We start from the raw sequence: 14,974 nt of genomic DNA, 5'->3' as shown, positions 1-14,974 counted from the left end.
CTAGCAGGAGCCCAAGTCCAACAATATACTGTGCATTTTATATTTTATATTTATATTTTTTTACTGCTATTTACTGCTATTTTATTGCTGTTCTATTATTATATTATATTCTATTCTATTATTTTTATTCTATTATTTCTATTATTATCGTATTGATTCTGTATGCTGCTGTAGCGAAAAAATTTCCCCTCGGGGATTAATAAAGTAAATACCTACCTACCTACATAGATAACGAGAGACATCTCTGGGTAATTTAAATTTTTATCTCATTTAAATACTCATTTTAATTTAACACAGTTTTAGTGGTAAGGGGAGGTGAGAGCAACCGCCTTGGCACACCGGGTACATTGTTTTAATCTTCTTTTTTTTTTATTATTATTATTATTATTATTATTTCAAAGGGCCTTTTTTTTTAATATGAAAACACCTTTTTTTTTTAAAGTGAACACGAACACTTGTTTTTTTGCAGTCTCCTGATGTTTGGAACTTTTATATTTCGTCGTCAATCCCGTGGAGTTCATGTGGCAAATAAAGAGCTTGAATCGTTCATTAAAAATATGTACTATATCTCACTAATGTGAACCTTAACATGATAGACTACTTCCTAATTTGACAGTTCTTCATAGTGTCTGCTATGTTTAATATAAAGAAAGGCTTTCTGTTTATACCTGACTGGGCTGCTGTAAGACATATCTCCACAAGGTGGCATTATGTCTTCAATTTCACAAACCAACCCTGCAGCACTCTTGTGCTGACAACTTGCAGTTGATCTGATTTATTTTATTTTTTTTATCATTTTTGAGCCTCCAACTTCCACTTAATTGCCCCAAAGAGATCTCTGCATCAGGACCTTTGTCATGTGGTAACAACCGATAGCTGGCATCTAAATATTATATTTACATTTGTATGTACAACACTGAAATCTACTTTCTCCCCCTTTGACATTACTACTGAGTGTTTTTTTTTTTTTTTTAATTTTTTTTAATTTTAATTTTTTTTTTTTTTATTTTTTTTTTTTTAATTTTTTTTTTTTTTTATAGTAAATCAAGTTATTTGCAGTGATTACTTCATTGGAGACTGAATGAAATTTGTATCTATGATCTGTTAATCAGACTAGACTACCAAACATGCAATCTTATTTATACATAAATTATTCATATCTATTTAAAAATTGCATTCAATAATTTTTCCTGAGATGATTATGAATGAGTATAATTTGAGAATTAAGGTAGGTTCTACTGTAAAGGTTGCAAACTTGTGTAATTTATTTAACATCAAACAATATCTATGCCTCTCAGTGAGAAATTAACTCTTGTTTTGTAAATCTTTTGTACAAAGTACATTTCAAACAGCATTTAAGTAGAAACATATCTGTAAAGACTGTATGTAAGCATATTTTTGCAGGGTATCTTGAGTCAAAGATAAGCCTGTCCTTTTAGGAAGACATTAAAAGTAGCAGGCACATTTGATAAGGCAAAAAATTAAGAATATTATTGTCCAAACTTTAACAAATTGCTTCTCCAGATTATAAGAAATTTAACATGTCTTTGAAATTGGTAAAACAAAAATGAGTCTATATTTATGACCACACTGGGTTAAAGACTCAATTACAGGGGCACAAATTAGAAGCTTCTCTCATCGTAGCATACAACCAATGCAGTATAATTACTGTCAGCACTTTTACAGAGACTATACAGCCAGAGAACATGACATTCCTTGGCTCAGCAGATCATGTTCCTCTAAGAGTCCTGCTCTGAGTTTTATAGATGTGCCAGGCGGAACGTGTTTTATGTTCCAAGACATAGTGTTGGTTTTGGTTTATTGCGTTCGCTGCAAATATCTTGAACTTACAGTACATAAAAAAGAATTGGACACAATGAGGCATACCATGCAAAACATTTAAATTTCAGTTATTATGTAACATCATGTGATAGTCATGTTATAAACTCACCAGGGCCGTGTGCAGGCTGAGAATATAGCTTTGATATCCTTTACAACAATGAAACAATGACATTTATTCAAGTCAAGTAAAACTATTTTTTCAAACAAAAAGTTGTATATTATGTGCAATTTCCAAACCCATTTTTCACAAGTGCATTGTTTTAAATTCAGAGGGCTAACAATAAATGTTATGATGGCATCATTACCTGCAGGTTTTACTGTCTGTCTGTCAGTTAGTAAAACTGTTGTGAAGGCCACAGGTCTTTATTGTCCAGACACTGACAATAAGAAGTAAATTACGAGGTGAAGTGCTTTGTCATCATAAGACAACTTCTTTTCTTCTCATCCACATCCTTCATTAACTCGTTGCCAAATTCTCACAGACATCAACGCTAAGGCTTTATCTGTGGTTGTGAGTCTGACATTTTGCACAAACCTGTCTTCCTACAGGCTCACAGACTTGGGGTCCCCTGACTGGAGGTCAACAGTTGGACCATTATTTTCTAATGGAGAGCTCTCCACCACAGACCTACATGATATTGAATCCATTTGAATTTGACTCATTTGGACAAAATAAATAAACAAAAATAGCCTAAATTCAAAAGGAATGTATCATTTTAACACCACAAATATAACCTTTTATAAATTCTACTGAAAGAAAAATGTATAGTGCATTAACCATCTTGGTTGAAGCAGCCTTTGAGCGCCTGTCAGTATGAGGTGGTCGCTGGAGAATCCTCGTGTTAAACTTCTACGACGACAGGTGAAAATAATTATGCGAAAAAACGCAGATCATGTGGGAGAACCTTTTTCTTTGTTAGTCAGTTAGTTCTTTTGTTTTGGTTTGTACCCCATGCAGCTCTTTCTCTCTCTCTCTCTCTCTCTCTCTCTCTCTCTCCCTCTCTCTTTCTGTCCTCATTGTGATTCGCCTCTCTCTCCTTTATTTGCCGTGGGACTCCCCCTCCTCCTTTCCTCTGCGCCTCAAAAGCGCGATCCATGGTGCGAAGCCTCCTTTTCTCCGTTTTCCATCAGGATGGCATTCTTCAAATATCTTCGCTCTGTTAAGAATGAGCTGATCCTCTTCTGCACACCGGTTCTTCTTCTCCCGCTGCCTTTAGTGATCGGGACATCGGTATGTACCTGATCTGAACGGAACGATTAACTTTGATGAAGCGTTAAGAATAAAATAACTAAAATTGGACCAACAGTTGTTACTCTCTGGCGGATTATAGCCAACTCCACTCAGAAGTTATTGCTATTTATTCCAATTAGGGAAACATTACCTGGGCAACATAGATTGTGCATGCAGCTTAAGCATTTTAATGAACTATGTTCGGATTTTTTTTTTTTTTTTTTTTCTTACGTAAAAATGCCCCCTAAACTAAAGACTAATTTGCTCCGGTTCTCTCTTGCACCTGTTGATGCAGCTCACAAGTGCACCGCGCACAGTGGAACGAAATACATGAGAACTGTCCAGTGTTGCCAGAGGCCGGCGCACTGCGAAGTCCTGTTATTTTAACTCGTTGCTGTTAACATTAAAGGTCACGTCCAGCGTGGGAACTCGGGGTCCAGGGGAATCTGTGCACATTGTTACCTCACACAGACATACGCACGCAGGCTGCAAAGCATGTTATGATAGGCATAAGACTGTAATGCAAAGCAGGCATGGACGAGAACACACAGTAGATGCACATCAAATATGAACAGAAGTCTCAGTCTGCATCCAACCGAGAAGCTTATTTTTAAACTGGAAAACAAAGTTTATGAAAAGTCAAGCAGTAAAACAGAACAACTTAATGTCATAATAAAAGTCCAACAGGTGTTTCTAGAGCTCGGAAGTGTTGTATTGGCAAATGGATAAGGTGGTAAGAGACCATACTTATCTTCACCCTTTGAACCATCATAACATCCCATTAAAAATGATGCAATGTTTTTTATGGAGGGCTCTTGACCTAAAGTAATAGTATGGTCTTTATGTTGCGTGTTTGTGCATTCTGTATGTTTTATATGTTTTTGTATAATGCAGGAGGCAGAATGTGCCTATGTGATCATGCTGATGGCAGTGTACTGGTGCACAGAGGTCCTACCTCTGGCTATAACAGCTTTGCTCCCAGCACTTCTTTTCCCTTTGTTTGGCATCATGCAGTCCAAAGATGTGAGTAAAAATAATCAGCACAGTGTGTAGACTCTGTTTAGAAAGAAGGAGTTTCCGTCTGCACATCTCTCACCCTGCGTGACGCTGCTGTGCCAGGTGTGTATGCAGTACCTGAAGGACACTAACTTGCTGTTTGTGGGAGGACTGATGGTTGCTGTGGCCGTGGAGCACTGGAATCTGCACAAGCGCATCGCCTTGAGGGTGCTGCTCTTTGTTGGCGTGCGTCCGGCACTGTGAGTGGCAATTAAACACGTCCAGTCACCATCTTTAAGACCGACAATGCATTTCCTAACCATATTTAATCAGATGTGACATCAAAAACAGATATACTGGAGATAAGGAAATATATTCAAGGCTTTCATTGCCATCATGCAACTGTTTTTGTCTCATTGTTCGTGATTGTTGTAAAACGCCTCTTCCAACCCAAGTCCAATAACAGTCATGAGGTTGTTTTTTTTTAATCTTTCCTACAGTTTGATGTTAGGTTTCATGGGCGTGACAGCGTTCTTGTCCATGTGGATCAGTAACACGGCTACTACTGCTATGATGGTGCCGATTGTCCAAGCAGTGCTGGAACAGCTCAACAACAACGAGGGAGAGATGCCGCCGATCCTCAGCTCAGACGAGCAGGTCCAGACCTCAGAGGCCGACAGCAAACCTGCTCCACAGACGGAGAAACAGAGTGATAGACAAGGTGAGCCCTCATCAGCTTCAAGTGCGACGTTTTGTCTGTTTGGTGAAGAAAAAGGCTTTTTAAGAAAGTTGACAGCATCGTAGTCGTTTCTACTTATGTTGCTCGTCGCCCTTTTCATTACCCGCTCTTTGTTTCAAGGCCTGGTGGTGGTGACTTTCTTAGACGCCACAGGGGAGGCTGCCAGGCATAAGGAGGCAGCAGAAAGGCGCAAGATGTGTAAAGGGATGACCCTGTGTGTTTGTTACGCTGCCAGCATCGGGGGCACCGCCACGCTGACAGGAACTGGTCCCAATCTGGTGCTCATGGGCCAGATGAACCAGTGAGTGTTTTCCTTTCAATTCACAGTAGTACCATTCCATTATTTGCAGTCTTCTTTGTTATTATATTTCACTCTGCGTTGTTGTTTTCACTAGACTCTTTCCTGAAAACGGCGATGTGATTAACTTCGCCTCCTGGTTCGGCTTCGCCTTCCCAAACATGATCCTCATGCTCACGCTGGCCTGGCTTTGGCTGCAGTTTGTCTTCATGGGCTTCAAGTGAGTTTGGTGATGGCTAAAGCCTAATTATAGTGACAGAGACTTGAATCAACATCAAGACACTTTTTACTGCATCAACAGTGTGATTGAGTTTAGAGGTGACACAAAGATTTCTGCTCTCATGTGATCGCTCCAGCTTCAAGAAGACGTGGGGCTGCGGGGCCGTGAAGACAGAGAAGGACATTGCCGCCTATAATGTGATCCGAGAGCAGCATCGTCTGCTGGGGCCAATGTCTTTTGGAGAGATAAGTGTGCTGGGCCTCTTCATTTTGCTGGTTGTTCTGTGGTTCTCGAGGGATCCGGGATTTGTCGACGGCTGGGCGACACATATCTTCAACTCCAAAGCAGAGTTCGTATGCACATTGGTCTGTTTCTAACTCTACACTAAATGCCAATCTAAAACTTTCTTATAACTTCATTTATCTCATCACTCCGCCTGTCAGGTATGTGACGGACGCCTCGGTGGCCATCTTCATAGCCATCCTCCTCTTTGTTCTGCCCTCTAAACCTCCTCGTTTCTGTTCATGGAGGACTCAGAGCTTTGACACAGGTGAGCCATCATTCTGAAAGAATAAAGATTATGGGTCCTTCACTGATATCTAAAAGAAATGAGAGGAGTAGAACTGAGCAGTGAATTAACTCTGATGTTTAATTTACTGGATCTGCAGCACCCCATGAAAATGCTGGCCCGACGCCACCTCTCCTCACCTGGAAAGTCACCCAAAAGAAGTTACCGTGGGGCATTGTGCTGCTTCTTGGAGGAGGTTTTGCTCTGGCTAAGGGCAGTGAAGTAAGTGACAAAGATAGTCGTAATGCGGCTTTATGTGCTCACTCTCAGTCTGGTAAGAATAATGTCTGTGGAGGAGTAGCCATTAGTAATAGCCATTCAACGTCTCTACAGTCTCATTGTTTTGTAATACAGTCTAATCCAGCAGCTATGCTTTTAATTATACCTTGTCGTTTTTTGTCTATTCTCCTCATGCCATATGAGAACTGTAGGCAAACCGAACATTTCCTGATGCTGCCAGTTCAAATGTTCCCAAAATGTTTTCAATTCAGTTTTATTTATACAGAGCCAAATCACAACACATGTTATTTCACGGCACTTAACACAGTAAAGTCCTTCCAACAGAACTTGACATATATATTATATATAAGAACCCAACAATTCAACACTTCCCATGTAAACAGCTAGGAGGAAAAAACTAGCCTTTAAGGGAGAAAAACCTCTGACAGAGGGAAGGAAAAACTCCCATTTAACAGGAAGAAACTTCTGACAGAACCAGGCTCAGAGGTGGGCGGTCATCTGTCTCGACCGGTTGGGTTTGAGGAGAGGGCAGAGAGAGAAAAGAACAGCATAGAAATCCAAGACTTTAACTATTGGTGGGGCCAGTAATTGCAGATTATATTTTGTTCATCTATTTTGCATTTTCATTCCTCCAATACTACTGAGTTACACTTTAAGGGATACCTCAAATTGTGCACAAACTTTACGTTACATTACGCCACGCTACTTTTTGTTATCTCTTTAGGAATCAGGACTTTCAAAGTGGATAGGAGATCAGATGACTCCACTGCAACACATCCCTCCCTGGGCAATTGCTATCATCTTATGCCTCCTGATTGCCACCTTCACAGAGTGCACCAGTAACGTGGCCACTGCGACGCTCTTCCTACCTGTCCTAGCCTCAATGGTAAGAGCTCTCAGACACATAGTGTTAGAAATAAAAGCAGAGTCAGGATCTCACACTGCCGGACACAGGCAGTGTTATTTGGCAGCAGAAGTTCAGATGGGTGAACTTTCTTTTTAACTGATTTCCCCAATTGGAGTCCAGCATTGAAACTACTCCCAGCGAGAGCCGGCCTATTTTCCCATGTTTGGTTACCCAACTAGTTGGTCATTCAGGCTGAATATGTTAGGTCCCCTACTGTGGGCCCCTCCTCCCATTAATAACCTGCCAAACACACCAATTCAGCCCATTGCCGTGTAACTCTGCCCTCCCCGCGGCTGCTGAAGAATAGCATCACTGTGCCCGCTGGTTGAGCTCTAGAGAGACTGCCAAAGATGGGTTGTGAGAGACAGTGCCAAGTAGGGGTATTCAGATTGGTATTTACTGAAGCAAAACTAAGTGGATGCAAAAGGCTGTCCAACTCTTGTGTGAAAATAGACAGAAAAGAAAAAAACATCATTTGATTTGACACATGTAGCTAAAGTTTGGAGATGACACTTCGTGGCAGTCATGGCTTGTGGCATGTTACTTTGTGTGTCTTCCTGTCAAGTGTATCTTTAGCTTTTGATTCAAACAAAGCCCTTGTGACAAGACAAAACACTGTCATCGTGGTGACCTGATATACGGCTGACACTTTAAAAAAGACTAACTATAAAGTTTAAGTCTTTTCACTCTGTTTATTTTGAGAAACGGAAATTACTGTGCACTTGTAAGCTTCTGTGCTGCGGGCTGTGTAATTCAAAAGCAAATTCCACAGAGTGATGTTTTCTGAATCTGAGTAGTCTGCCATTATCGCGACATATGTAGTCCTTTTCTATTCAAGATATCATGACTCAGCACCAACCTAGCAGGAATTACATCTTAATTACACCCACCTAATGAGAGTTTTCGCTCCGCACAGAATTGTACACGTTTGACTGAGTTATGAGTCAATGATTACGGTCGCAGAAAAATAACCAGATTAAGGAGTAGAAGATTTTGTGATCACGACTGTGTTCATCTCCTTGCCCCAGACTGTTGAAATGCTCTGTGTGATTATTGCAGTCTCAATCCATTGGAATAAATCCACTCTACGTCATGGTGCCTTGTACTCTGAGCGCCTCGTTTGCCTTCATGCTGCCTGTTGCTACCCCTCCAAATGCCATAGTCTTCTCCTACGGATACCTTAAAGTTGCTGACATGGTGAGTATGGCAGTGATTTGTTGGGCTTATTGCGTAAATTGCACATTGAACATGAAGTGCTGTTGTGGAATTTGTATTCATTGTCACTTGAAGTTGTGACTTAATAGTTTGGGATTTTGGGGAAATGCATATGTATATTCTTGTTATTATTTTGATGAGAAGATTAAATACATTCTTAAGTTGTGTTCAGATAGAAAGTGAAGCAAGTTTTTGCCTTAACATTTGAAATTTGACCACGAGAGTTTCACAGCCGATGATGATTTACTCCCAGCAGCCAGTGAACCAGCTGTTGTAAAGTTTATTTGCAAGCTACCTAAAAACAGACTGTATGAATGGGAGTTTGTGTGAGCTCAGCTTCTGACTGGTCTTAGAACTCAGCAGGGACTTCAGTTCTGGGTCTCATTGACCCTTTGTCCTCACAATCTTTATATGTTTTTAAAGCACATTCAAACAATGTCAATGCACAAAGACACATTTTAATCTCGGTTTGCTATGTTAAATATGTGTCTGATGGCACCTTTCTATTGCACTCTCGTCCGCTCCACCAGGCCAGGACCGGAATAGTCATGAACATTATTGGCATCCTTTGCATCACACTGGCCATCAACAGCTGGGGCAAAGCCATGTTTAACCTGGACTCTTTCCCTGCGTGGGCCAACATCACCGGCGTGTGAGCCGGGCTCCGAGACAGGAGATGATCCGTGCACACCCTGCCCTCCCTCTCCACAGGTGCCAGACGAAGGCCTCCGGTCAGAGCGACAGCACGGGACCACACAGTGAACTGCACGTGTCCGACTGCTGTAAGGACACAAGCCTCACAGGGCCTGTTTCCACAGACACCTGAGTCTTGCTTGTGAAAGAAAGTGGTGATGAATATGATTGGTAAGAAGAGTGGTTGAACAAAATATTATTATTTTTATTTATGTTGCATCATAATGAAGTTACACTTTAAAGGTATATCCTCAAACACAGAGAGACTGTCAGACTCCTTCTTGCGACACCACTCAAAATAACTGTTGTATCAAAGAAAATCTAATTAATTGCTGTTAATATGGTTAAATTCATCAGTGACATTTGGCATAGTCACATGTAGCCACATGCTAGTAGTGATAAGCCGTACAGTATAATATAAGAATGGAAATCAACTAAACTTTTGAGTCACTTGTACTTTACATCAGGATTTATTTGTTGTGCCACTTCTGCTTTACCTCATCGCCTTTCAGAGGAACATATTGTCCTTTTTACTACATTTGTCTGACAACTGTCGTTACTAGTAGCTTTTGCAAATAAATGTCATGCTTTTGTAAAATATTAATACTCATGATGTTGTAAGGATTTTGCCCCACTTGGACCAGATGCAACACTTCACTTCCACGTTAATACCGTAGCAATAATAATAATAATTCAATAACATTGCATATAATAGAACACTGACAATGGAAATCCAGATGCCTAAGGAGTACTTTTAATCCTGATTAATATCTGTATTTTCAAGTAAAATATTGAATTTTACATTGTGATTTTGATGCTTAAACTTAAGTAAAAACTAAATCTAAATATGTTTTCCACCACTGCTGCCAGAGACTGAATATTTTGCAATCACATATTTCTAAATAGGGGAGATTTAAAGTGACAACGGCTGACCGTTTGGTTTGCCACTTTGGAATTTATAGATAATTTGATGGAGACATGAATATAAGTAAACATGTACTTTTGCCACTTTGCATCCAAACTGACCCCCATAGTGGCTGACATATGAAGGCATATTATACTTCCAGCCTTAGTTGGACTCTGAAATGCATCATCACAGTGAAGCCAAGAAATGTGTCTGCGCCTTGCACAAACATACTGATTTGCTGGACTGTTCACACAATATTTCAATATTCCAGTCAATACTGTCTGTGCTGACATTGTGAAATGTCTCACTGCCATAATAAATTCTGTACGAATTGCAATAACGTGATACTTAACAATGACTGTACATATTTTTTGTGCAATGACATAAAAATAAAAACATGTTTGAATACAGAGACTTTTAATGTTTCTTTCTTATTGAACTCCCTTCACATAACAGTAGTATAATAACCTAAATACCAAAACAGGAACTAACTTCATTCATTGTCCATACACAGTGCTACATAATGAATAGGCAGGATTTAATAGGTTGCTCAAGTGATGAACACAATGTTTTTTATTCCTACAGATTCTGACAGTTGCCACCACTAACCTTGAACTAGGTTTTAAACAATGACAAAGCAGGTGTAAAGAAAACTAAGTCCTTTAGCTGTAAACATTGTCATCACTGCACTGTCATCCAAACACACAATGATCTCACTTTCATCACCAGTCGGCTCTTTCTCAACTTTACATGACTGTTACCTGTGTGTTAAAGCACACACATGTTTCTCTTATCTCTTGTTTACTGACCTCTTGTCTCATGCACAAAGCTGATGAAATCCTGTAAACACAGAGTGGGAAAGCACAGTAATTCTGCACTGAAAGGACACACCTAACACATGCAGGCAAGTTGTCATCTAAATACACGATGATCTCACTTTCATCACCACTCGGCTCTTTCTCAACTTTACATGACTGTTACCAGTGCAGTAATCCTGCACTGAAAGGCCACACCTAACACATTCTGGCAAGAGCTCTGTGTCATTGTACTCATGCAAGCCACCGCATGACCCTGGGTCAAGGCGGCGATGCTGTCCAGCCGTGTCTTGCTTTATAAACATTATGAGCTCTAAGAAGACATTTCAAATGTCTCCATCTTAAGGCCCCAGAGAACTTTATTACAACCCTACGAGTATCCAAATGAGCACCGATCATCATGATGGGGTTTAGGTTTTACAGATCATCATCATCAATTATGGGACATATATGGCAGCAAACAGCACCAAACCGTGTTGGCATTTTCAGATCTCTCCAGAGATGTTCAATCGGGTTCAAGTCTGGGCTCTGCCTGGGCCTCTCAAAGACATACACAGAGTTGTCCCGAAGCCATCCCTTTGTTATCTTGGCTGTGTGCTTCGGGTCGTTGTCCTGTTGGAAGATGAACCTTCGCCCCAGTCTGAGGTCCAGAGCGCTCTGGAGAAGGTTTTCATCAAGGATGTCTCTGTACATTGCTGCATTCATCTTTCCATCCATCCTGACTAGTCTCCCAGTTCCTGCCGCTGAAAAACATCCCCACAGCATGATGCTGCCACCACCATGCTTCACCGTAGAGATGGTATTGGCCAGGTGATGAGCGGTGCCTGGTTTCCTCCAAACATGACGCTTGGCATTCAGGCCAAAGAGTTCAATCTTTGTTTCATCAGACCAGAGAATTCAGTTTCTCGTGGTCTGAGAGTCCTTCAGGTGCCTTTTGGTAAACTCCAGGTGGGCTGTCATGAGCCTTTTACTGAGGAGTGGCTTCCGTCTGGCCACTCTACCATACAGGCCTGCTTGGTGGAGTGCTGCAGAGATGGTTGTCCATCTGGAAGGTTCTCCTCTCTTCACAGAGCAACGTTGGAGCTCTGTCAGAGTGACCATCGGGTTCTTGGTCACCTCCCTGACTAAGGCCCTTCTCCCCCGATCGCTCAGTTTGGCCGGGCGGCCGACTCTAGGAAGAGTGTTGGTGGTTCCATACTTCTTCCATTTATGGATGATGGAGGCCACTGTGCTCATTGGGACCTTCAATGCTGCAGAAATTTTTCTGTACCCTTCCCCAGATCTGTGCCTCGATACAATCCTGTCTCGGAGGTCTACAGACAATTCTTTGGACTTCATGGCTTGGTTTGCGCTCTGACATGCACTGTCAACTGTGGGACCTTATATAGACGGTGTGTGTCTTTCCAAATCATGTCCAATCAACTGAATTTACCACAGGTGGACTCCAATCAAGTTGTAGAAACATGTCAAGGATGATCAGTGGAAACAGGATGCACCTGAGCTCAATTTTGAGTGTCATGGCAAAGGCTGTGAATACTTATGTACATGTGATTTTTTCGTTTTTGATTTTTAATAGATTTGCAAAAATTTTCAAAAAATGTATTTCACATTGTCATTATGGGGTATTGTGTGTAGAATTTTGAGGGAAAAAATGAATTTAATCCATTTTGGAATAAGGCTGTAATATAACAAAATGTGGAAAAAGTGAAGCGCTGTGAATACTTTCCGGATGCACTGTGTATAGTGGAGAGAAAATAATGAAAGGATCACATGAACGTTCCGACATCCGGACAGTTAAAATGTTCGATGGTTGTTGGTTAAACAGCGGTTGGGTGCATAGAGCAGTCAGATCACTATGATCTTGGGTCCCACTGGGAAAAATGCTTATGTAATTACAGTGCCTTTCTCTCCCTTTACTGCCTGCGTGCCACCCACTCATTATCCAATTGAAACACATCCTCCTGTATCGTAGCCTATATTGTTGGCTATATATACATGTAAGGCCTTAGTAGGAAATTTAACCTGCTAGCTGTTCTGTTTGAAGGGATTTCATTCAACTAACTGACCGACTGGACACGCACGTCCTCCGCTGAACCCAACAATAGATTTCTATTGACTTGTTATAAACTCGGCCTTCTGGTTGCAGAGTAAGCAAGTAGCAAGCTTAATGAATGACTTCCACACAAATATGAAGCAATCAGAGAGTGGAGAGTATCTTCCGGGCCTACAAGAGGTCAAAAAGCAAATTTTGTGTTTTGTCCACCTGTTGCACTTGAGAGTCTTTTGTGGATAGGAAAGCTTTTTAAAGCCACATTGGCCTTCCACCTCTTCTGTATCAGTTACACAGGAGCACAATATGTTGCCTGTTTGATACAATCAATCCTCTCTGGTGCATGAAGACCTGCGTGTACAGATGGTTTCGGATAGCAATTGGAGTATCCAAATAAGCCGTGGGCATGAGTCAGGCCAAAAGCTTAAAGATACAGAAGAGGACAGAGGGCCTTTCTCTGTCAGCCAAAGTATATTCTTATACCAGGCTAAACTAATAATGACTTTATCTGACTTTTACTAATCATTGCCGAGGTAGGATTATATGTAAATCATTACACTTTTATTAGCCGAATGTCAACAAACAAACTGTCCTGTATTTGTTGGCTCAGATAAGAATTTCCTCTACACATACAGGTTCAATAAAACAAAACCACAAATACAGATGATGTGTGATAAACAATAAAGTATTTTTGCATGTGAAGCAAGCAAATTTGCATCTACTTTAATAATAATTAAAAAATAATTAATGCTGTTTTATGAAAGGAGGAAGCTGCCCGTTTCAGTGATGACAGCCACAGAAAGTGTTTACCACATTATTCAATTCAATTCAATTCAGAGGAATCTCCGTGCGTTCGAAACAATATCCAAAACCAATACTGAATCCCTGTGATCTTCAGGCCCTCAGGCAGCACTGCATTTAAAAAAAAAAACCACAAATCTGTAGTGGAAATCACGGCATTGGCTCAGAAACAGTTCTGAAAACCATTCTCTGTGAACACAGTTTGTTGTTGCATCCACAAACGCTGGTTAAAACTCTACCATGCAAAGAAGAAACCAGATATAAACATGATCCAGAAACGCTGCTGCTTATTCTATGCTTGAGCTCATTTAAGATGGACTGAGGAGAAGTGGAAAAAAGTACTGTGGTCTGATGAATAACATTTTTAAATTCTTTTTGTAAATATTGGACACTGCATCCTCTGAGCTAAAGACGAGAGGGACCATTCAGCTTGTTATTAGCGCACAGTTCAAAAGCCAGAATCCCTAATGGTATGAGGTTCAATTATTGCACATGGCACAGGTAGCTTGCACATCTGGGAAGGAACCATTAATGCTGAATGATATATTCTGGTTTTGGAGCAACACATGCTGCCATCCAGACAATATCTTTTTCAGGGAAGGCTTTGCTTTTTTTCCACAAAACAATGCCAAACGGCATTCAGCACGTATTTCAACAGCGTGGCTCCGTAGTAGAAGAGACCGGGTGCAGTCTGTTTGCCTTCTGTTTTTATTTACATTTCACACAGTGTCCCAACTTTTTTTGTTGCGCCAAATCACAGCCCAACAGGTTATTTCAGAGCAGTAAGATAGGAAATTCCTTACAGCAGAACTTTACAAGATCATACAAAGGAACCAAACAATTCAACTTTTCCCACATACCTAAATGATCTAGTTTGAGTTATTTTAATAATATTACAGATCTGAGGCTTCCATAGTTTTCAGACATTTACCACTACGTATTGTACCAAATGAAATTTCTCACTCAGCACTTCAAACTGTGATCATGCCAAAGATTTTAATACACTCATCAATCCACGAGAGGATATCGTGTCACATTAATCTGGGCGACATGCATATTAAATAATGCTTCTGAGATTTTTCAGTTGTGGCACTGGGAGTACAGTCATTCCCAAGATGTTTACAAAATCACAAACTTTTTCAGTCATTTCATGTTTACTGGTGTTCTCCTTTTGCCTCATGCCAGAAAACCCTTCAATTTAGAGAACATTACCCTTTGAGACTGAAGCTGCGTGTGCCACACGTGTGCTCAAAAACAGAGTGAGGGATGACTCATCGGACTGTATGACCACAGTTCATGTGTTCTTTGCGCCGCTTCACTCGCAAAAAGGGCATTTTTAGGTGTAATAAGAGGTTGGTGCACTGCAACCCTACTATTGTGTGACAGTCTCTGTAGTTCTCAATAGACTGTTTTGATGAAGCTGTGAGATCAATTGAGCCCCAGATTGACATT

General features: G+C 40.7%; 1 protein-coding gene across 1 annotated transcript; it reads left to right on the top strand.

Moving 5' to 3' along the window:
- Nucleotides 1–2,934: 2,934 nt before the first annotated feature.
- slc13a5b (solute carrier family 13 member 5b) lies at nt 2,935–10,268 on the top strand. Its single transcript, XM_069161389.1, has 12 exons — nt 2,935–3,073; nt 3,968–4,096; nt 4,193–4,329; nt 4,570–4,790; nt 4,929–5,109; nt 5,204–5,326; nt 5,463–5,675; nt 5,770–5,876; nt 5,995–6,116; nt 6,859–7,020; nt 8,101–8,238; nt 8,787–10,268. Exons 1-12 carry the CDS (start codon nt 2,975–2,977, stop codon nt 8,910–8,912), a joined length of 1,758 nt encoding a protein of 585 aa, XP_069017490.1. The 5' UTR covers nt 2,935–2,974; the 3' UTR covers nt 8,913–10,268.
- Nucleotides 10,269–14,974: the final 4,706 nt, after the last annotated feature.

This window comes from Embiotoca jacksoni, unplaced genomic scaffold, assembly GCF_022577435.1.
Source record: "Embiotoca jacksoni isolate LCO1_2020_lvr unplaced genomic scaffold, fEmbJac1.0.p SCAF_28, whole genome shotgun sequence".
Lineage (NCBI taxonomy): Eukaryota > Metazoa > Chordata > Actinopteri > Embiotocidae > Embiotoca > Embiotoca jacksoni.
Note: the sequence above shows the minus strand (reverse complement) of the source record. Positions and strands in the feature narration are given on the sequence as shown.